Here is a 22,242-nt window from a genome sequence, read left to right as displayed (position 1 = left end):
GGCTGCGACGGTCGGATAGGTGCTGTATACGATAATAAAAAATGTATTGACAATAACCCATACATTCTTGTTTTAAATAAACATCTCAATTTCTTGAACGGTATTTGAATTCATAGTAAATATTTGATACTCATTGATTCATAGGCAACTGTCCATACCATTTAGAAATGGCCAAGTGTAACTGAGGTTAAAAAGCTGTCTGATACGGATCGAAAAAAGATACGGTTGGAAAAATAAAACTTCTTGTATGCAGCTCCGGATATAAGCTCAATCGATTATTCGTTTTCAACTCGTATCTACAAGTTAAGTTCACACGTCGCTATAGCCTGAGGTGAATTTTCACTGCTATTTAAAATTTAAAAAGCTGGGTCCGCTTTTTTTTATTCCTGATTCAAAATATTTGGCTACTATATATGTACGCCATGTCCCAAGTCAAAACAAAGAGCAGTATATGTATTGTAATTTGTTCGCAGATACAACGTTTTTATTTGGTATGACAGATTGTGAGTAACCATGACAACTCCGAATGCAAACCGATTCATAGATGCTTTAAAAGTTACTCCCGGGAGTTACTCTCTTAATTTGTCGGTTTACAGTGATTGCTAAGTGACAATGGGCTATTCCAGAAAATAAGTGCACACCCCCTATAGAGGAGTAAATTTTTAATCAAAGAAATGTCCGGATTTCCAAGTCTGCTTTCTGAAAACGACTGAAAATCCGGTTGCCAAAGTCACTTGAAAAAGCTTGGAAATCCAATTAAATGAATGAAAAATCACGGAAATGTCCAAAATGAGCTCTCAAATTGAGGATTTTTGACTTTGAACTATTTTCCTGCCGGATTTTTATACCTTTGGATACTTTAAAAGTCTGGATTTCCAACAGTCACAACTGGACAAAAAGTCCGGATATCCGAACTCCTCTAATAATAGGGGGTGTGCATCTATTTTCTGGAATAGCCCAATAACATCTTTGTTTAGAGGACTATTCATTCTGTGTCTTTTGAATAATGTTCATACCACGCTTTATGCTCCTGTACGAAAATATCTTCAATGAAGACTATATTATTACTTTATTCATGTCTTGTATGAATATTTCATAAGCAGTAAAAGCTCTGAACACCTGCCAGACACAATGTCCAATTGCAGCAGCAACGTACATCATCGCATGAGCAACTTTCTGTCCCCCATGTAAAAAGGATTGCCTGCTTTGTTAATTACCTTAAAGTACACATACTGTATTTCACTTATACGGAGCAATAAAGAGTAATCGACTGTATTGTAACAGGTTGTAACAAAAATTATACAATTTAAAAAAAAGTATTAGGGAAACATGTCACAAATTGATTGTATTGAGTTTTACTTGGTCGTCAAGGTAATTTCTTAGGCTACTACATAAGCTTTGTTTCAATAAAATCGGTGGCCTAACAGCTCATGCCACTTTCGTGTCTTTGTGTAGCAAAAGTGACCGAATTGAGTTGAATCATGAACCATCTGGTCGGTGCTCTTAAGATGGGTAAAATTAAATAATGGGGCATTTGAAGTGGTATTTCATTTATAAATTTGAGATAACTATCATATTATTTATTTACTAATGTCAATTAAGTGAAAGAAAAACATGAAAACCTTTGATCTTGTTCTGAAAACTTTAACGATAAGCACAAAAGTTCATTTTACGCGGTACAAACTTGATACGTGCGAATATATGGCATAAAGTGGTACAACTTGGGCGATTAACAATGATTAAGTAAAATTGCTTATTTTGACTTGGGAGGGCAGGTTTTCCTTGACATTAACAAGAACAAAATGAGTTCAAATATACCTATAAGATTCAGATACTCCTGGTAAAGGTTTAAAAAAAAAAGGACACACTACCAGAATCCCATTGCTGCCGACAAGAGGTACGCTGCTGCCCAGCTACTTTGTGGCTACTCTATTATAGTACCGCGGTAACAGTACCAGACTACCAGTGTATGTACTGTGTACTGTACATGTAATTCCGATGTGTGTACTCCAGAGCACCCACACAGGTACTCTAGAGTATTAATGAAGAAGCAGTGTACCTCTGGGGCGACAGCAATAGGAATCTGGTAGTGTGTCTCCGATTCATCTGTCACTTCAAAAACAATGGCATCTTATTCCATTGCAGGGATTTTATGGTTTACTTCCGTGTTCCCAAATCATGATTGATAGCTTTGCATATATCCAGTTTAAATGTAGCATTATGATTACGGTAACTGAACCTTAAAAGCATAGACGACAGAGGAATATATCTTTTTGTTGACTTTGTTTAAGCAATGCTTCGTGCTCGTTGATTCAAAACAAACAGTACCGCCATAATTGGTAAAGTAAGTACCTAGTTTACGCTGTATCAAGCGTGTTTCACGTACCATATATTGACATTTTTGCCTTCTGTCTTCGTCGTCGTAGTTTTCTTCATCATCTATCATCTTCTTCTTCTTCTTCCTCCTCCTCCTCCTCCTCTTCTTCTTCTTTACCATCTTGCTGTTCATCTTCGTCGTCATCATCATCATCGTACTTCTTTTTGTTCTTTTGTTTCCTCTTCTTTTTTTACTTGTGCTTTAACACAACCATGCTGTTCAAATGTGTAGGCAAAGTTATCTTTCCATGCACTGGGGGCTAATACAAAATAAATTCGTCTTCCTCTTCTTCATTTATTCATCTCCTCCTTCTCCTAATGCATCGCCATCTTCTTATGCTGCTTAACCCAACAGCTGCTACTGTTCAAATGTGTTACCAATATTATATTTGCATGCACTATAGGGGCCGATACAAATAATAAATTATTATTATTCCTCTTCTTCTTTTATTACTCTCCTATTCTCCTCTTCCATCGCCATCTTCTTCTGCTGTTTAACTCAACAGCTGTTCCTGTCCAAATAAGTTAGCAATGTTATCTTTCCATGCACTATGGGGCCTACATAATAAATAGTCTAGCGTGATGCGTCTTCATCTTCTTCTTCTACTTCTCCTTCTTCTCCCCCTTTTTCATCTTCTCATGTTTCTACCTAACCATGTTAAACCAACTGTTCTTGCATTAATGTGTAAGCAAGGTTATCTTTCCATGTACATGGGGTACATACAAAATAAATTCGTCTGGCGTTGGCAACATTGTTATAAAGTTATTGTATTGATGGTCGCTGATGTGCTTGTTGTTGTTATCATTATATTTGCTGCTGATGGCAGAGGACTTATAATTTGGTATGATATTTTGGCATACTCAAAGCATATGCTTTGAATAATCAAAGTAGTTATAAGTAGTGCAGTGTCCACGAATGGGCCCCACGGCGATTTGACTAAATGAATATTACATTGGCAAAACAGCTAGCCTCTATGTGTAAATATGTTTGGCATACTAAGGCATATATAACTTGTTATCGTTGAAGCACCGATTTATTTTCTCAGTCTTATATAACGAAGATGTATATCGACTTCAGATTCTCTTGAAATCTTTATACCATGCATTCGTTATGGTATTACTAAATTCATAAGGACATTGAAGTAAGCCGGTTTACTCGGCAAAGAAATACTAGACCCTCAAGGAGTTTGAATTACAAAAAACAACGTATCTTAATATATTCGAGATTGTAAAACACACAGTGGCGGCACCAGGAATTGGGGGGGCATAGGGGGGGGGGGGAAAAAGAATTTCAGGGGGCAAAATCAACAAATTTTGCACAAAATTGCCACAAAAATTGGAAACTTGTATAATTTGAGGTTTCTTGCCTTAAACGTGGGGCCAAACAGGGGAAAGAAAAATATTTTGGGGAGGTTGGCAAATGCCCCCTTGTCCCCCTCCCACGAAGTGCCGCCACTTAAAACTCATTAAAAACAAAATAACTGACAGAATAGCAACAAAGAAAAAAAGGAAGCTTATGCATTTTTCTGTAAAAACAATGCATTTGAAACTAGCTTTGCCTGCCATTTTCAATTACGAAACAAATTTAATGCCATCATAAACTCACAAATTCTCAAGTGTATATTGATTGTAAATAAATTGCATTTCAGAATTTTCCTACAATTCTGACTCATATTTTCTATTAAAAGCAAAACAGGGAAAAGACTCCCACACATATTTTGCCTGGGTCTTAATTGACTGTGTCATGGTATCAAATCCAAAGCTTTTAAGTCATTCGAAATATATAAAAATGGAAGAAATACAAAAAATATAAAATCATCGTGCATAGCAATGAATTGGTGTCATTAAAACAATGACTTTCATTGTGAAGAATTTAAGCGAAATATTGAGAATTAAGTTACTTCAGATGAAACTGTCGTCAGGAAACAGGTGAGTCGGCTCACCATTATTTCCTCACATCATGTTCATGCTGCGGGTCGTTTCCATCGCTACTATACCACAAGTAAAAACACAATGTCATGAAAAGTTTCAGCAAAATCGACACTATTCACTTTGACTTTTAACAAAATAATGTTGAATTTTATTTTTTGCTTTACATGTAATTACAGAACAAGAAACCAATACAGTTGGTGATATAAAATAATCAAATAAATGACACGAATGTCTTGCCATTTTATATATCAACAGATATACCGTTTCACTAATTGGTATATTTCATGTTCTCCTTTTCCCTCTTCCTCTTCTTTCCCTGCTTCCGTTTAACCCAGCCATTTTGTCGCTGTTCAAGTGTGCAAGCAAGGTTGTATCATGCACATGAGGCTCCATGCAAAATAAATAGATCTACCGTTTAATTATATTTTCATCTTCTTCCATGATAGGTAGGGAACAGGTGGGGTTGAAATCATTTCTTTCACACTGCAGGCTATTTTCATTGCTACCATACAACGCATCATTATGGTTAGGTACAAAAAGTTTCAACAAGATCGTCAGTATGCGCTCTAATGGAGAAGCAAGGTTATCTTTCCATGCACTGGGTTCCATCTACGCTCGTATATCGTCATCAAAGAGATGTATTCCACAAGTTAATGAAAAATGCCGCTGGAAATTTGATGAATTATGGGTTTATTACTCGGAAAATCAAAATTGCAAATGAGAAACATGTAAAAATGACTTTGGAATTTAGCGTAGCAGGCTGACGATATACAAAATAAACACGTCTGGAGTTGGCAACGCGGTGAAATAAAGTTATTGTATTGATGATCGTTGTGCTTGTTGTTGTTATCGTTATCATTTTGTATGGTATTTTGACATACTCATACACATCATTACGCTTGTCATAACTTAAATAGTTAGAAGTCGTACAGGTTTCACGACTTTTTCCACATGGCAGGGGTTTGATTAACCATCTTCTCTGGATTAACTGACACCACACAAGTAGCCTTTCCTAATACTCATTGTATATTAGTCTCAGGATTAAGGTGATGGTGACGTCTTCCATAAGGGGATATGGATTTCAACTAGAATAGCCCATATTGACAGATCACTAACTTGTTTTTGTTGGTTGACATGGTTGAAGCACCTATCCAGCAAACACAAAACGTTTTCGACATCATTCGCAATAGGTTATAAAAGGTTGTCAGAAAACATATAAATGTCGGGTTATATAAAGGGTATATTAAGGGTATAAAACGTTTTCATAACATTAAAAAACATTTTTGATAACCTACTGCCCAGCAATCGCAAAATGTTTTACAGAAAACGTTTAAATGTCGGGTTGTATAAAGGGTATAAAACGTTTTAATAACATTCTAAAAACATTTACGAAAACTTGATACAAAACATTCTAAACAGAATGTTATTTTGGGGTTGAAAAAATATTTTCCGAAAAATGTTTGCCCAAAATATTTGCAATAACGTTTTATACACGTTTTCATGACCTTTATATAACCCGACATTTAAATGTTTGTTTTGAAAAAGACATTTTAAGAACATTTCTGTGTTTGCTGGGTGCAAATATTTTAACATAATGTTATTTGAATGTTATTTGAATATGCCTATTTGGCAAAATATGTTAGCAAAAATAGTTTACAATAAAATTTTGAAAACATTTTAAAAATATTCTTGTAGTGTGTTTTCATACAAAACGTTTTAAAACGTTTTCATGACCATTATATAACCCGACATTTTAATGTTATAAAAACGTTTTTCTCTAAACCAAAAGCCAAAATATAACTTATTAAAAACGTTTTTAAAACGTTTTTGTGTTTGCTGGGTATATATTTGCTTACACAAGTAGATATATGCCTACTAAAGATTTTCTTGATGCTGGATCAGGTTTGTTCCGTAAATAAACATTTTTGATTTTTGTTTGACAAAAGCAAGTGAATATTTTACTCACTACAATAATTTCGTCATACCCGACGGTCATCTGATCCACTTTCCCGGCAAACAAGTTTGAGTGGTTTCCGGTGCACATCGTCATCATCCCTATATCTTCGTGTCAAAAATTGCTGTGATAGTACAGCGAATCCTCTCGTTTTTCAACAGCTACGCATGGCGATTTTGTTCGAGATAGGCCGAGCGACTCAGGCTAAGCATACTATGACTATCATATGAGATACCACAGAGTTTCTATATTCTACACATTATTACGATTTGTGCATGCTCTAGTACCCCATATGATGTTTCTATTATAAGAAAAATCGATTTGTTTTCAGGTAAAACCAGGGGTTTGTTTCCAGTACACTAACTCGAAAAGCAATACACTAATTAGCGGGGCCTTGCAGCTTGCTGTGGATATCTTTTACTGCATTTTATAAGTAAAGATTTTGAAATCCAAAGTAAAAATTGTGATATATTTAATTTTGAGAATTACAATTATACTTTATAGGTATAAAGGAACACGTTTAGCCCATTCAGTTAAGTTCCAGGTGCAAGTCCTATAACACAATGCATATGTAAACTTTCTTTATCTGTGTCAATAATAGAATATTGATTTTAACGGAGTATAGAGCTGTATGGAAAAATACTTATAATACAGGGTGTTGACACTGTGCGGTGTTCCATAATCTCTTTTGCATATTTCAGCAGTGGATCGTAAACATGACTTAAGAGGTATGTGCCCTCCTCTCTGTTTAGGGTCTTGGTGCCCTTTCTCCTGACGACATATTACAGTGAGTAAAGTATTCACTTGGTTTTGTCAAACAAAAATCCAAAATGTGCATCTTTATATCAGAGATTTTAGAATACATTCACAAATAGAAATAGAAAGAACATGCAAAGTTATTGCATTATCTACAAATACTGATTCACCTACGTGTTTTCAAATGTGACACAAACTTAATACATCATAATCTTTCATATTCACGAGTGTATATTGACTATAAATAAATTGCATCAACACCACTATATACGATTTTGACTCGGAGATATTTTCACAAATATAAAATACTCCCACACATTTCCAATCCTAAATTTTTCCCGGTTCTTAATTGAGTATGCGATGTTGTCAAAGACAAAAGCTTTTAGTGCTTTATTAAAATATCAAGACACAGTAACATTAATATAATGCCCGCAATGATTGTCGTGCGCAGCAATGTATTGGTGTCATTAAAGCTGTGCTCTTTCATCTACTGTGAAGAATATAAACCAAACAGATTAGTTTCAACTTCTTTCAGATATAACCATAATGTTGGTATGAAACAGGTGGTTCATAATCATTTTCTTCCATACGATGTGTTTCCAATAGTTTTATGGTATGAACAGTTTGAACGAACTCGTTATTATTCATTTTGTAGTGTTTCTAAAATACAGAATCGTGTTAATCTATACTGTCATGCACCAAAAAACCCAAAGTAAAATACCAAAAATCATCAGGTGATCCAATCTTCTTCTTCTTTTTCGTCTTCTTCGTCTATCTTCTTCTTCTTCTTCTTCTTCTTCTTCGTCTTCTTCTTCTTCTTCTTCTTCTTCTTCCTCATCATCATCCTCTTCTTCGGTTGCTTCTTCCTCTACTTAACACAGCTGTTGTTCAAATGTGTAAGCAAGGTTGTCTTTCCATGCACTGGCAGTTCATACAAAATATATGTTTGGCGTCGGCAACGGTGAAATAAAGTTATTGCATTAATAATCGTGGTTGTTGTTGTCGTCATCATTATTATTGTCATTTTCCAGGGCATACTAATTTGTAAAAGTATTCTTGCATAACCAGAGCATATCCTTCACATAATTAGGTAGTTATAAGCAGTGTAATTATTTCACTATCTGGCCCCATGGTGTTTTGATTAATAAAATGAACATGGCAATGCTATAGCTAATAAATAGCCTCCTGCTATATAAGTTGTTTTGTCGTTCAAAACCACATATGGACAGGTCAATAACATGTTATCGTTGAAGTACCTGTATAATATACTTTCTTAGTCTTATAATTAAGTAAATATTTACCGATTGACTGTATGGAAGATAGATTAAAGTGATGTCTTCCATGGGAGTATGGATTTTAATTGGAATAGCCCATATTGACATCACTAACTTGTTTTTGTTGGTTGACATGGTTGAAGCACCTATATATTTGCTTACACTTATAATTAAGTAGATGTATGCCGACTAACGGTTCTCTTGAACTCTTCGTAACACGCATACGTTATGGTAGTACACAATTCATAATAACAGCATTAAAGTATGCCAGTACTCGGCAAATGAATAATGGGTCCTCAAGGGAAATTTGTTTGAATCACAAAAATAACGCAGCTTAATATATTAGAGAGTTTAGAACACATTATCAAGTAGATAATCTAATTTTCTGCAAATCTATGCATTTGAGGAATTTCTGTTTCGCCTACGTTCTCCAAATATGAGGCAAACTTAATAGCATCATAATCATTCATATTCTCGAGTATATTTTGACTCGGAGATATGCTCTCAATCGTAAAATACTCCCACATATTTGTCTAAAATGTGCCTGTTTCTTAATTGAGTATGTGATTTTGTGATATTGTCAAATACAAAAGCTTTAGTTCTTTATTAAGATATCAAGACGAGTAAAAACAATGCCCGAATGACTGATCGTGCACAGCAATGAATGTGTGTCATAAAAAAATATGCTCTTTCATCTTCTGTGAAGAATATATACCAAACAGATTGATAATTACAGTTTCAACTTAGTCATGTTAGTTCAGATGTAATTATAATGTTAGTAGGAAACATGTGGTTCATACCCAGCAAACACAAAAACGTTTTAAAAAACGTTTTAAACAAGTTATATTTTGGGTTTTGGTTTAGGTAAAAACGTTTTAAAAACATTAAATGTCGGGTTATATAAAGGTCATGAAATCGTTTTAAAATGTTTTGTATAAAAACTCACTGCAACAATATTATTGAAATGTTTTCAAAATATTATTGTAAACTATTTTTGCGAACATTTTTTGCCTAATGTTTTGTAAATACTTAATTGCAGTAGGGTATCAAAAATGTTTTTGAATGTTATGAAAACGTTTTATACCTTTTATATCCTTTATATATCCCGACATTTAAACGTTTTCTGACAACCTTTTATAACCTTTTGCAAATAATGTCAAAAACGTTTTGTGTTTGCTGGGTAATCATTTTCATATACGAGCTGTTTCCAATATGGTATAAACAGTTTTTCTACTTCGATCTACTTCTGCTTAACACAACTGTTGTGCAAGTGTGTAAGCAAGGTTGTCTTTCCATGCACTGGTGCTCCATACAAAACAAATACGTATGGCGTCGGCAACGGTGGCATAAAGTTATTGTATTAATTATCGTGGCTGTTGAAGTCGTCATCATTATATTTATTGTTATTTTCTAAGACTATACTATTCTGGTACAGTATTCTGGCATAACCAGAGCATATACTTCGCACACTTTTGTATATAGGCCTATTTAAGTTGTACATTTTCCACGAATTGGCCCCACGATATTTTCATTAAATGCATATAGGCCTAATATTAACATGAGATACCTGCATACACAGCCTCCTAATATATAAGACGGTTTGAAATAGTATAAGGTGCATTATAGACAGGTCAGTAACTTAAGCTGGCTGTAGTTGAAGCACCTATATGCTTTCTTAGTCTTATAATTAAGTAGATGTATGCCGACTAACGGTTCTCTTGAACTCTTCGTAACACGCATACGTTATGGTAGTACACAATTCATAATAACAACATTGAAGTATGCCAGTACTCGGCAAAGGAATATACTGGACACTCAAGGGAAATTCGTTTGAATCACATAAGGCAGCTTAACATATTCCATATATAAGAATAGAATAAGAAACGAAAATGCAAAAGCTATTGCATTTTCTGCAAATAAAACGCATTTGTGAATTTCTATTTCGCTTGCGTTTTTCAAATACAAGATAAACTTAATACCATCATAAGCTTTCATATTCTCGAGTGTATATTGACTGTAAATAAATAAATTACATTAACAGCATTTTACAACGATTTTTGACTCGGAGATATCTTCTCAATCGTAAAATACTCCTACGCATTTTCAATCCTAAAATTTGCCCGGTTCTTAATTGAGTATGTGATTTTGTCAAATGTAAAAGCTTGAGCTCATTATTAAAATGTCAAGACGGAGTAGATATATTGCCCTCAATGACTTATCGTGCACAGCAATTGGTGTCAATAAAAATATGCTTTTTCATCTTCTGTGACGAATATAAACCAAACAAATTGATAATTGAGATCCCACTTATTTCAGATAGAATTATACTGTAATGTTACTAGGAAACAGGTGTGCTCATAATTATTTCCTTCGCTGCGGGCTGTTTCCATTTGGTATGAAAAGTTTCAACGAAATCGTTACTAGATGCATGTTTTTCGTACGTGTTGGTAGCAAAATCTGATGAGGACGCTGTGTCACATTTTGAAAATTCAAGGTCGGTTTAATTTTCATGTTTTACGCTGAAAGTTATTTTAAACTGATTTCAATAGATACTCCCTTTTTTGTTGTTGACAGAATAATATTGGGACGTATCTCTATTATACTGATATTAACAAAACAAGAAATTGACAGCTAACAATGGCTAAGTAAAATCGAGAAAAAGCATTTAAAGTATTCACATGGTATTTTGTTATAATGTAGTAGTATTGACAATAATTATTCTACTATACCATAAGACGTAAAAAAAAAGTTTAGCATACAGGTGTAACTTTGGCAGCTCACTTTTTTACCAAGTTCAACTTTATATAAATCTATCAGAGATTGATTTTCTTTTAATCAAAATTCTTTCCTTCCAAAGTAAATCGATATCTGATATATCTATATAAAGTGGTTTGCCTGCCAAAGTTACCCTTTTACGATACATTTAAATTAACAAAAGTAATAAGTTTTAATGGTCGTGCTTCTTCCGAATAGCATTTATGTATTGTTCGTCTTTTTTTGATACATTCAATACTGATTCGTGTAGTCATAAAATCATTTTTGGTAGGTGAGCAGAATCCGAGGAGTGCTGATGTAACATTGATTTTCATTACCCCGAAATATTTTTGAAAGTTCATTTCGCTCTGTAACTCTTCTGTTACATGCGCCCTTGGTTGTGTCTTTGACAATATGGTCTCAATGCATGTTCTCTAGCTTCAAGTATTTTCAGTTTGGCCCAATATTGTACAGTGACCCCCTCCATAACTATAGAAGATAAGCGTAGACTTGACTTACCCGAAAGCAAAGACACACAAGCCGCAATAAGAAAACTCAGCACAATAGCAGGACCAGCTTCTTCTCTAGCCACCTGTCCAGCCAACACATAGATACCAGCACCAAGTGTGCTTCCTACACCAATAGCCGTCAAATCGGCTATACCAAGACATCTTTTCAGTTCTGTTTGGACCAGTTTATCCGAGTCAAGAGTCTTGATCCGACCAAGGCTTCTCAATATACCAGCCATCGTTGATAATAAATTAGATGATGCAATAAGAGAAGATGGAAGAAAATAATATGGTATAATCCGTGGAGAGTTTTAATGGGTTGTTGCAAGATATAGTTTCAAAACAAAAGATATCAAATCCGAGCAGAATTTTAATTCCTATGTTTCCATATGGATGGTGCTAAGTAATCCAATACCGTGTTGACACGCTGCAGAAACACATTGATATGTCGCTTGCTGAATGATACGCTGGGGTAGATTTTCGAAATCAACCCCAGAGGGAGATGATGCTGAAAAAGATGAAAATATATGAGCAAATATATGAGATGAGTCGTTCGTAAAGAGAGTGGAAGTAAAAGATGAAAATAAATTTAAAAATTGGATGTTGGCATATGGTGCAACTTGAGCAGCAATATGCTGATGGATTGTCCCGCGGTGTGTTGCAATTTACCTGAAAAACGCGCGAGTTATTGTGATTGGGCTGAGCTTGCGTGGTTTAAAGGCAGTCCAAAGATGATTTTTTTTCTGTCTACTACTTCACCGATATCTCGGTCTACTTGTGCCAATTATTTAAGAGCCAAACGTCTAGCACGCACCAAAGCTAACGCTATATAAAGAGAAAACAATCAGGTGGTTAATTGGGCCAAAAAGTACGATGATAATAAACGGTTTTATTTTAGGAAACACACAAAATATTGTATTCAAGTAAACATCAACAATATTGAACAAGTGGTTCTTAACCACGCGTTCCGTTCTCGCATAGTGGACATAAATCCCACAACAAAACACAATTCCAATGTAACAGTGGATCTGCTTAGCATTGCATGCGTTAAACTCCAAATTAAAGTGCCGAATCGTGCTAGAGTTCAGGAAGATTGTGTTGACAACATCTTTCACTTAAAAAAATACTGGTTAAACCACGTTCCTGTTTGTGTATAAAGAAACTATAAGACTGCTCTGTCGACAAGCTTTTGTTGACATGGCTGTTTTCAATTGATGATCTATTGAGATGGAATTGGTAACCTTTTCTGTAGGTTCTGCTAGCTGCTCCTATTCTACTTTTCTAAACCCGTGAACTAGTTTGGATAGTTGTCATTCTGCTCTGCACAAGAAACGGACGCAACTGACGAATTATTTTAATGCTTAGAGATAAAGGTGGACATACAGTGTGTTCAGTTTGCTTGTCCTATGATCCACATATTTTTAAAGACTTTTGGCGGCGTTTCAAATGTTATTTATAAACAACGACTGTATAAAAGTATCTAAAACATCTAGAAACCGATAGATGACTAAAAAGAAAGAAAGAAAGAAAGAAAGAAAGAAAGAAAGAAAGAAAGAAAGAAAGAAAGAAAGAAAGAAAGAAAGAAAGAAAGAAAGAAAGAAAGAAAGAAAGAAAGAAAGAAAGAAAAAGAAAGAAAGAAAGAGAGAGGAGAAGAAAGAAAGAAAAAGAGGAAAAAGAACGAATTCTTTAAGCTGACATACCTTATTGGTAATCAAATATTTTTCAAATTATACGGAGAGTGTAATCTTACTCTCAAATATATCACCTTAAAATCCTTTCCTCCGTTGCTGCAATCAAGCGTGAATTTAAAACACTGCAATATGATCCAAGCACGTGAAATTGCCAACAATATATAATTCCAATCTTTAAAGATTCCTGGATTGAAAATCCAACCACCACATCAATAGGTGATACGGTAGTAACACACGATCAAATTCCTATCGAATATAGCGGATTTGGCGAGTTTCAAAGCCAAGCGCCGTGGCGTGGTATATACTATTGTGTGTAATGCTATCTACTGCTGATCAGTGTGTGGATGAAATACGCGATGTTGTAGAAATTTTGAATGATGTACATTTCGCTTTGATTGGCAAAACGTAACGCATGCTGGCAGTGTTGAATTTGCTTGTGAGTTGCCACAGAACCATACGTTGTATTACAGCAGCATTGTTAAGTTTGCAATCGACCGTTTCAATTTCTTCTCGTTGTACATATTTTTTCAACAGTCAACGACATACGATTCTATTGTTAAACAATTCCTTTGCAATGTCATAAAATTTGTAATTTTAATCAAAAATATATGACTATTTTCGAGTGACGAGCGTTGACCTTCTGTTCTTTAATTTTGCTTGCTATTAAAATATACCAATCTTTATATTAACATTATAGCATTGTGTTAGGTTCATCTGTAACCATGCGCGAAAATGTTGGGACTCTATAATATTTTAGTGTGCTACCAACTAGAAAAGGAACATATTTGTCCTCTCTTGGTTTTTAAAATTATAAAAAGGATAAAAGAATCTTTGGCACTTTGAAGCACTTCTTGGTTCTCTGAAATGCATGTAAAACTTTTTGGTTCTAAAACAAGTTCTTAAGGGCTCGGATAGCGACGTTTTCGTGCATTTTTATGTGACCTGAGAGCACATCAGACATATCGAATTGCATTTTGAATACGACGAATCATAAATATTTCAAAAAGCGTACAAAAGGCCTCAAAACGAGCAAAGAAAACCGGCATTTTTGGTTTTTGTTGGTTTTTGTTGGTTGATTGTAGAAAAGAAAATCAAGGTCAAGTCAACACGGAAGATAGAAGTTTAAAATTTGCTTGCAACAGAATTCTGATGGAAATTCGGATCGGGTGAGAATTCCCAACCCCTGTACAAAACACACGTTTTGGTTTGATAGTATCATAATAAAAACCGAGGGAGAATTTACGGGGATTCCCACAAAATATGAATAGAAATGGCAATGCATTACCGAAATACAAAGACATATTTTGGTTTAGTTTTCAACAATAATATGCACGAATAACAAGGAAGCCACTAGACATGTGAATGGTTTGGTTACACAATATGTCAATATATTATAGAAAGATAGGTAGATGAAACACACGCTTGCAGCCGCACCTAAGTGCAGTAAATAGCCGCATATAGTGAACCTGTCCAGGTGCAGTCACTTGAATATTTTGAATTCAAACATTATAATTTGTAGCGATCATTTCATAATAATGGGGACCAAGCTTGACTTCTTCCTATTGTGTTCCCCACTTATGATGAGCTTTGTGGATGTGACGCTATCTGAGAGCCAAAGCATTAGCTGTAAAAACGCCACGCTGAAGAATGAGACTATCATGAGATGGATATCTGAAGATGAAGCTTGCAACTTTACTGTGGTATCATCAGGTGCCGGTGGCTATGGGATTCGTGTTGATATTTTGAAACCATTCTATCGGTCAATATATGACTATTTCATACTGTATGAAGTTGGACAAGATTGTTTAAATCGCACTATCGCTCTGACTGGATTACAAGGCAAATCATGCACACTGTCTTTTGTTTGTGATACTCTACAATTCAACGTCAACTCCTCAACTACCCTTCAGCTGACGCGTGTGTTTCCATTAAAGAGTGAGAACAATTCTGACCGAGCGAGCTCAACTTCCATTTGAGCAGTTAGGCCTAATGCTCTGCGTGCTAGCCATGCGCTTCAACGGAAAAAGTTCAAGTTTTGAAATATTTTCTCAAAATATCAAGAGCTATCTTAAGAACTACTGAACCAATACTAGGCTTGTTTGTACTCATTTTAATGCATCTTTCATACTGATTCCCTTAATATGGTCATGAAAATTTACATTTCTGAAATTTTTGAATTTTTATGAAAAAATTTGAAACATGTCGTCTGCAGTCAACACCCGCGTGAAGAGAATTAATATCTAATAGCAGCAATTTCAACGAATGCGAAGACTTCGCCACCTTTGACGTGATGTATACTATTCCATATACCATAATGTCATTTGAGATGTTTAGAGAGTTCAATCCATATTTTTTTCAATACAAACTACCCTTTGACCCTGATATTCCGGTAAAAGTGGCTGAACTTCCCAAGTGCTCTGCAAGATGCTTTTGCACCCTTGATTTTCAACGGTTTCTCGCAGACTGTCCAGATGCATCTCAACTCCAAAAGACCCTGCTCATCTATGGCGCAGATACTGGAATTCCCGATTTCCCTCTTGCAATTGATTTGTCTAACCGTCAACTTGTGCACTTAGAACCTCACAGCTTCGCCAATCTGACGGATGCCTCTTGTCTGTTACTGAACCACAACAAGCTAAGAGACTTGGAACTGGGAACTTTCAGTGGATTGGAAAATATGCTTATCTTGGACCTGAATAATAATCAGCTTGAGTCGTTACAGTCAGGTTTATTCAGAAATATGTGTCAATTGGTAATGCTTTCTATGTATAATAACAGCCTTGAGTCGTTATCATCAAATGTGTTCAGAAATCTTTTTCAATTGAAAACCCTAGATATGAGTAGCAATAGGCTTGAGTCATTACCATCAAATGTATTCAGAAATCTTTCTCAATTGGAAACCCTAGACATGAATAGCAATAGGCTTGAGTTATTACCATCAAATGTATTCAGCAATCTTTTCCAATTGTATGAACTTGACCTGAGTAGCAATAGGCTTGAGTCATTACCATTAAATGTATTCAGCAGTCTTTCTCAATTGACATCCCTCTACCTGAATGCCAATAGGCTTGAGTCATTACCGTCAAATGTATTCAGAAATCTCTTTCAATTGGAAATCCTTTCTCTGTATGGCAATAGGCTTGAGTCATTACCATCCGATATATCGCTCATTCTACAAAATCCGGTGCCAATAGCCTTTTTTCCATTCTTTGGTCCACAAAAACTTTGTCGAGCATTTAGGGCATCAAATATGTTGTTTTTCTGGTAGAACTCAACGAGATCTACACGGACATATATAGTTTTCCATACTTTAAATGCTTTCTTCAGCCTGATTAACCCTTGCAAAGGCTCAAAAATCGCTAAAAATGCGTTTCCACAGCTCAAGTGTCACATCTAAACCTGAATATTTTCTTTGAATAAATGCGATTTCTTTACATATTTGTTGTTTTTTAATTAGATAACGCACCATCATATTGTTTATCAACATTATTTTTAGTGATTAAAATGTCTTTGTGTAATTCTAAAATAAATTGCACTTTCCACCAAAACGCTGTGAGCTACGTTACCCCTTTTTAACACACGTTATTGGAAAGAAGTAAAACAGAGGTATCAATGTAATTTGCGTTTTTTGAAAGGAAACACTCATAGGTTTTTAAAAATCACAGTAAAAATCGTGATGCTGTAGCATTTTTGGCACAGAAATGTTGTAAACATTGAAATTTCGACCGACCATGTTAAGATTGGTGAGCTACGTTACCAGGATTCTATAGTATGCACTTGTATTACATGTACTTCCTAATAATATGTGAAAGCTACCAGTGGTCGAACCCCATTTATATTAGAATTAACCGACATAATGTTCTAACGTTCGCAAATCACATTAAAAACATTAAAAACCAGTGAACTACGTTACTGTGAGCTACGTTACACACTCATTTAAGCATCTTCAAAACTTCTATGAAATGGTTAAATCTGTTTTACATTTCACTCAAGTGATCTTTAATTTGCTTTTTATGACCTTGGATTGAGTAAAACCAGCCCATTTTATAGTCGGTAACGTAGCTCACATTACATTGAGTTTTAGTGTTAAAAAACATCATGACTTCCTGAAAGAAAAATATGCAAGTGGTGTTGGCAATTTTTTACATCTGAAAGTAGTGATACATTTACTTTTAAAAAACACAAAAAGCAGGTCTTTTTGAACAACTTTTATTTTTTCAATTTTTTTTAGTGGATTGGCACCGGATTTTGTAGAATGAGCGATATTCAGAAATCTCTGTCAATTGGGAAACCTTGATATGGGTAGCAATAGGCTTGAGTCATTACCATCAAATGTATTCAGAAATCTTTTTCAATTGGAAAGCCTGACCTTGAATAACAATAGGCTTGAGTCATTACCATCAGAAGTATTCAGAAATCTTTCTCAATTGTATTGGCTTGACCTGTTTAACAATAGCTTCGAGTCATTGCCATCAGATGTATTTAGAAATCTTTTTCAACTGGATACCCTGCACCTGTATAACAATAGCCTTCAGTTATTACCATCAGATGTATTCAGAGATCTTTCACAATTGAAATACCTTTACCTGTTAAACAATAGGCTGGAGTCATTGCCATCAGATGTATTCAAAAATCTTTCTCAATTGGAAACCCTTCTCTTGAGTAACAATAGTCTCGAATCATTACCATTAGATGTATTTAGAAATCTTTCTCATCTGATTGTCCTTTATCTGAGTAACAATAGCCTTGAGTCATTACAGCCAGATATATTCAAAAATCTTTCTGAATTACAAATATTACAATTGGATAATAATAAGTTATCTGTACTAACAGCTGATCTGTTTCATGGCTTAGGAAACTTACAAACGCTATTCCTGGCAAATAACGCAATTACTGAAATCAAAGGCCCACAGTTCTTTGGTCTGACAAATTTATCATACATAAATCTTTCGAGTAATTCATTGGAAAAAATTACCAAAATTTCCTTCATCGGATTAAATTTGATAGAAGATAGTTACATAACTGTAGACATGCCCTCAACATGTTGTTTTTTGGAAACTTTAAGTCAGTCTCAGTGTATTCCAAAAAATAAGAAATCACCATATTTAAGATGTGAGCAGCTTTTGCCAACAAATTTAGTAAAATGTTTCACATGGATTTTTGGCATTTGTGCACTACTTGCAAACTCAATGGTAGTTGTATGGAATTGTCGAAAGATATATTCGAAACCAGTTCGTGAAAAACAAATCATTTTTATAACAAATTTGGCTTTAGCAGACATCTTGATGGGTCTGTATTTGATCATAATTGCTTCAGCTGATCAATACTACAATGAGTATTATCCTTCTTATGCTGCACCCTGGCGAAGAAGTACATTGTGTAAGTTGGCAGGAATGCTCTCAGTTCTTTCAAGTGAAGGATCTTTGCTGTTCTTAGTTCTTATTGCTGTGGATAGGGTTTGGGCATTTAGAAAGATTTTCATTACTTACAAACTTTTTGGTAGAAAAACACAGATGCTACTTTCACTGACTGTATGGGCCACGGCTCTAGCATTAAGCATTACAACAATACTTTTGAAGGGTGACACACTGTATCAATTTTCAGATATATATATGTATTGGTCTTCCTATGACTAGAAGTTTATTATGTGAGATACACTATGAAAACATTACTTTATTAATTACTTATTATTCAGGTCCGATAGCTATTCCTCTTCAATTGCAAACTGTAGTACAAAGTGGTAAGCATGTAGGAAACTATTTTGCAATTGGCACTTTTCTAGGATTTAACTTTCTATTATGCTTAACAATTACTCTTTGTTATATGCTGTTGTTCTTGCGCATTGTAACATCACGACACACCTTATTCAAGACTAATATTAAAATGGCTATCAAAATGGGTACTATCGCATTGACTGATCTGATGTCTTGGTTGCCGATCATTGTTATCGGCGTTCTGGCTCAAACAGGAGTAAAGGAGTAAAGTATTTCCATGGATAACTGCATTTGCTTTACCAATCAATTCAGTAATCAATCCGTTCCTCTACACCACTATGGGCAATGTATTACTAGTACACCACTTACTGCATCGTGTGCAAAGGCCCAGGTGTATTATGATGGAAACATTGCTGTACTTCTTTTAAGCTTTTTTTCTTAGAGCTGTCTTTTTTTTCAGATTGTTTTACACACAGAGTTATAGCTAGTTATAGAATAGATTAAAAAATTATATTTTAGAGACTCTTAGTTCCGTATGTACAAAACAAGTTAGACCAAGTCTAATCCTGCCCCACATGACAAGGACTAAATTTAGCCCTTAAATTTGGTAGTGAGTCTCTTTAGTGTAGGAATTGTTTAGCCTTTTTTTATAAACATGTTTGCAATTGGCTTATAGCCATCACATGCTGACAATACGCATAACTGATTGGTTAATCAAAGCTAGGTAGGCAGGTCATGGTCAGATACTGAATGTTTACTTTGTGATTAGGTCTATCTGTATAGAATACTATGCAATGGGCGATTTACTTCAGAAAACTACATTGCACAAAACTAAGTCCATTAATTTTATCTATAGTTAATTGAATGTTTAGGCCTATTGACTCTTGTAATAACCCAGCAATGTGTGTATAAACCTGTATAATATATTTCCTGTTACAAAATAATAATTGGTGATCATAAAAGCAGGGCTAAGTATGAGACAAATATCCCTGACAAAAGCTAGCAAGACCAAGACTAGCTGTGTAATTTGTTTACTTTAGTGATAAGGCATCTTGCATCTGTATACACCAATCCGAGAAGCGTTTACTGTATTTGGCCCTCTATTGACGGCAACACAGATGTACCAGAGCGGGAGATTTAATTCGTAATTCAATACTCATGATTGTGTATTGAATATCACTGTTGTATACAATTCCCGGGTACAATACTATATAGCACAAAATAAATAATGGATGGAACCCCCGACCTCGGGACACCGCAGTTTTACATCGGGGACACCGCAGTAATGGCGAAGTCGGATAGGTGTATAGAACAAATTTAAGATATTGCCAACATGCAAGTTGACTTCTCCGTAGTCCATTTGCCCATTTTGCATACCCTGGCTATTACATTAAGGGGGTACTACACCGCTGCCCAATTGTGTGCCTATTTTTGCATTTTTCTCAAAAATTATAGCGCATTGGTGATAAGTATTAAAGATATGTATATTATAGGGGCAAGGGCTACAAATATATACGTGTTGTATATCAATGGATAGCTACTTTATTCCTCTTTACAACGACACACATTCGAAACAATCACCTTTTTCACGGTTGAGTACACGTCTTGTGAATGTTGTGGGCTCTCAAACAGAATGTGCCAAATGGACCATTATTCTGTGCTCAGACAACACTAGTCACTAAATAAATAAATAAATAAATAAATAAAGTAATTTATATAGCGCATTATGCCAGGCCTCAATGCGCTGAACAGAGAACTAAACTTACAAATACATTATGCAAAAACTACAAAAGTACATATTCTATTAGGCATAATACAACCAATACAAATTAATTATAGTAAACACATTTAAAAACATTATAAAGCAATTACATCGATACACTAACCTCAATAACGGGTGGAAAAGCCATCACAGCCACACAACAGCCAGGCACCTTCTGCCCATGATGCTACAATGCTGCTCACCAGCCTGTTCACACATTGCTGTGGGATGGCATTCCATTCTTCAATCAGGATTCAGTCGCAGGTCATTCATCGTGGTTGCATTGGCTACTCTGACACGCACAACACGACCAAGCTGGTCCCACAAGTGTATGTTCAATCGGGTTAAGGTCTGGGTTGATGTCAGGCAATTCCATTCTCTCTACTTTCATATTCTGTAGGTAGTCTTTGACTATACCCTGGCTCTGTGGGGACGAGCTTTGTCATCTTGGAGGATTGCATTAGGTCCCAGATTGTGAAGATATGGGATTGCAGCTTCTTGCACAGAATAACGGTCAATTTGGCACATACTCAGACGCGAAAAGGGCGATGTCATTGTAAAGGGGAATAAAATAGCTATCATTTATATGCAACATGATATGAACATATCACAAATAATCTGAGATATAGACGAATCCAACGAGCCAAATCATGGTCAGGATTTGGTCGGCCATCTTTGGCAGTGGCGTCCCCCCCCGCTCGTCATGGGCGTCGGTTCATGTAAGGCCGTCGGTAGGCGGAAGGCGTTGTTGAAAAAAAAAATTGGGTTAACAATATACTATTTTCCATCCAGGGGGACAGAAAAATTAGGAGAATTGTAACGAAAATGATGAAAAATTGACAATTGCACATAAAAAGTATGTGTTTTTATGTTAGTAGCGCAAATCACAACTTCCGTCGGTAAAAAATATTTCCGTCGGTACATTTACAAGTTGTGCCCCCTCGGTTCCAAAATCCTGGCTACGCCACTGATCTTTGGGTCCCCGCAACACCAAAAAGCAGCTTAAAAATCGATGTTAGATTCTTTTGTGTTGTAAACTGTCATCATTCTTTTGTCTACGTGTAACACGGGTGATAGAATGCAGTTTAAAATACCCTCCAAGGTCGCATTATGTCACATTTTAGGTAAGATTGAGTCGGGGACCCAACTTTGGCAGCCATTAAGGTATATGAATGCGTGAAATTGGATTCGTCTATAGATGCTTGAAAAAACTTTCCAAACTTTTGTTGAGGAGTTTAGTATTTATCCATTTTTTTTTTGCGGAAATAAAGAAAGTCTGCTTTTAAGCCTTTCACTTATATTGAAGATCGTGCGCCTACTAAGAACCCTCTATTATTATTATATTGTACATCTGATCTTGTAAAGTTGTTTTATGCGATTCCTACAGGTCTGTAATCGTAATTATACTAGTCATTAAGAATTGATAAAACTTAACTTGAATAAGTGGATTAAGGGATCTGGAATGAGCGTTTTGACAGTATTTTTGTGGGACATGAGAGCACATCTGACATATCGAATTG

The 22,242-nt window shown here is 35.3% G+C and overlaps 2 protein-coding genes across 2 annotated transcripts in view; one reads left to right on the top strand and one right to left on the bottom strand.

The window, feature by feature from the left end:
* Nucleotides 1-13,541, bottom strand: part of LOC140157263 (cationic amino acid transporter 2-like) — a 174,442-nt gene extending 160,901 nt beyond the window's left edge. The window contains exons 1-2 of the mRNA XM_072180392.1: nt 13,256-13,541; nt 11,566-12,063 (exon numbers count right to left, since the gene is read on the bottom strand). Coding sequence (XP_072036493.1) covers nt 11,566-11,794 — 229 coding nt within the window. The 5' untranslated portion in view covers nt 11,795-12,063; nt 13,256-13,541. The remainder of the gene's footprint in view (nt 1-11,565; nt 12,064-13,255) is intronic.
* Nucleotides 13,542-15,485: 1,944 nt separating this feature from the next.
* On the top strand, nt 15,486-16,709 carry LOC140157267 (uncharacterized). The gene has a single exon (XM_072180395.1). It carries the CDS (start codon nt 15,537-15,539, stop codon nt 16,512-16,514), a length of 978 nt encoding a protein of 325 aa, XP_072036496.1. The 5' UTR covers nt 15,486-15,536; the 3' UTR covers nt 16,515-16,709.
* Nucleotides 16,710-22,242: the final 5,533 nt, after the last annotated feature.

The sequence above is a fragment of the Amphiura filiformis genome, chromosome 7 (assembly GCF_039555335.1).
Source record: "Amphiura filiformis chromosome 7, Afil_fr2py, whole genome shotgun sequence".
NCBI classification, from domain to species: Eukaryota; Metazoa; Echinodermata; class Ophiuroidea; order Amphilepidida; family Amphiuridae; genus Amphiura; species Amphiura filiformis.
Note: the sequence above shows the minus strand (reverse complement) of the source record. Positions and strands in the feature narration are given on the sequence as shown.

What these genes read in the sequence shown, in the direction of transcription:
- LOC140157267 (XM_072180395.1), top strand. Translation starts at nt 15,537, where the DNA reads ATGTATACTATTCCATATACCATAATGTCATTTGAGATGTTTAGAGAG.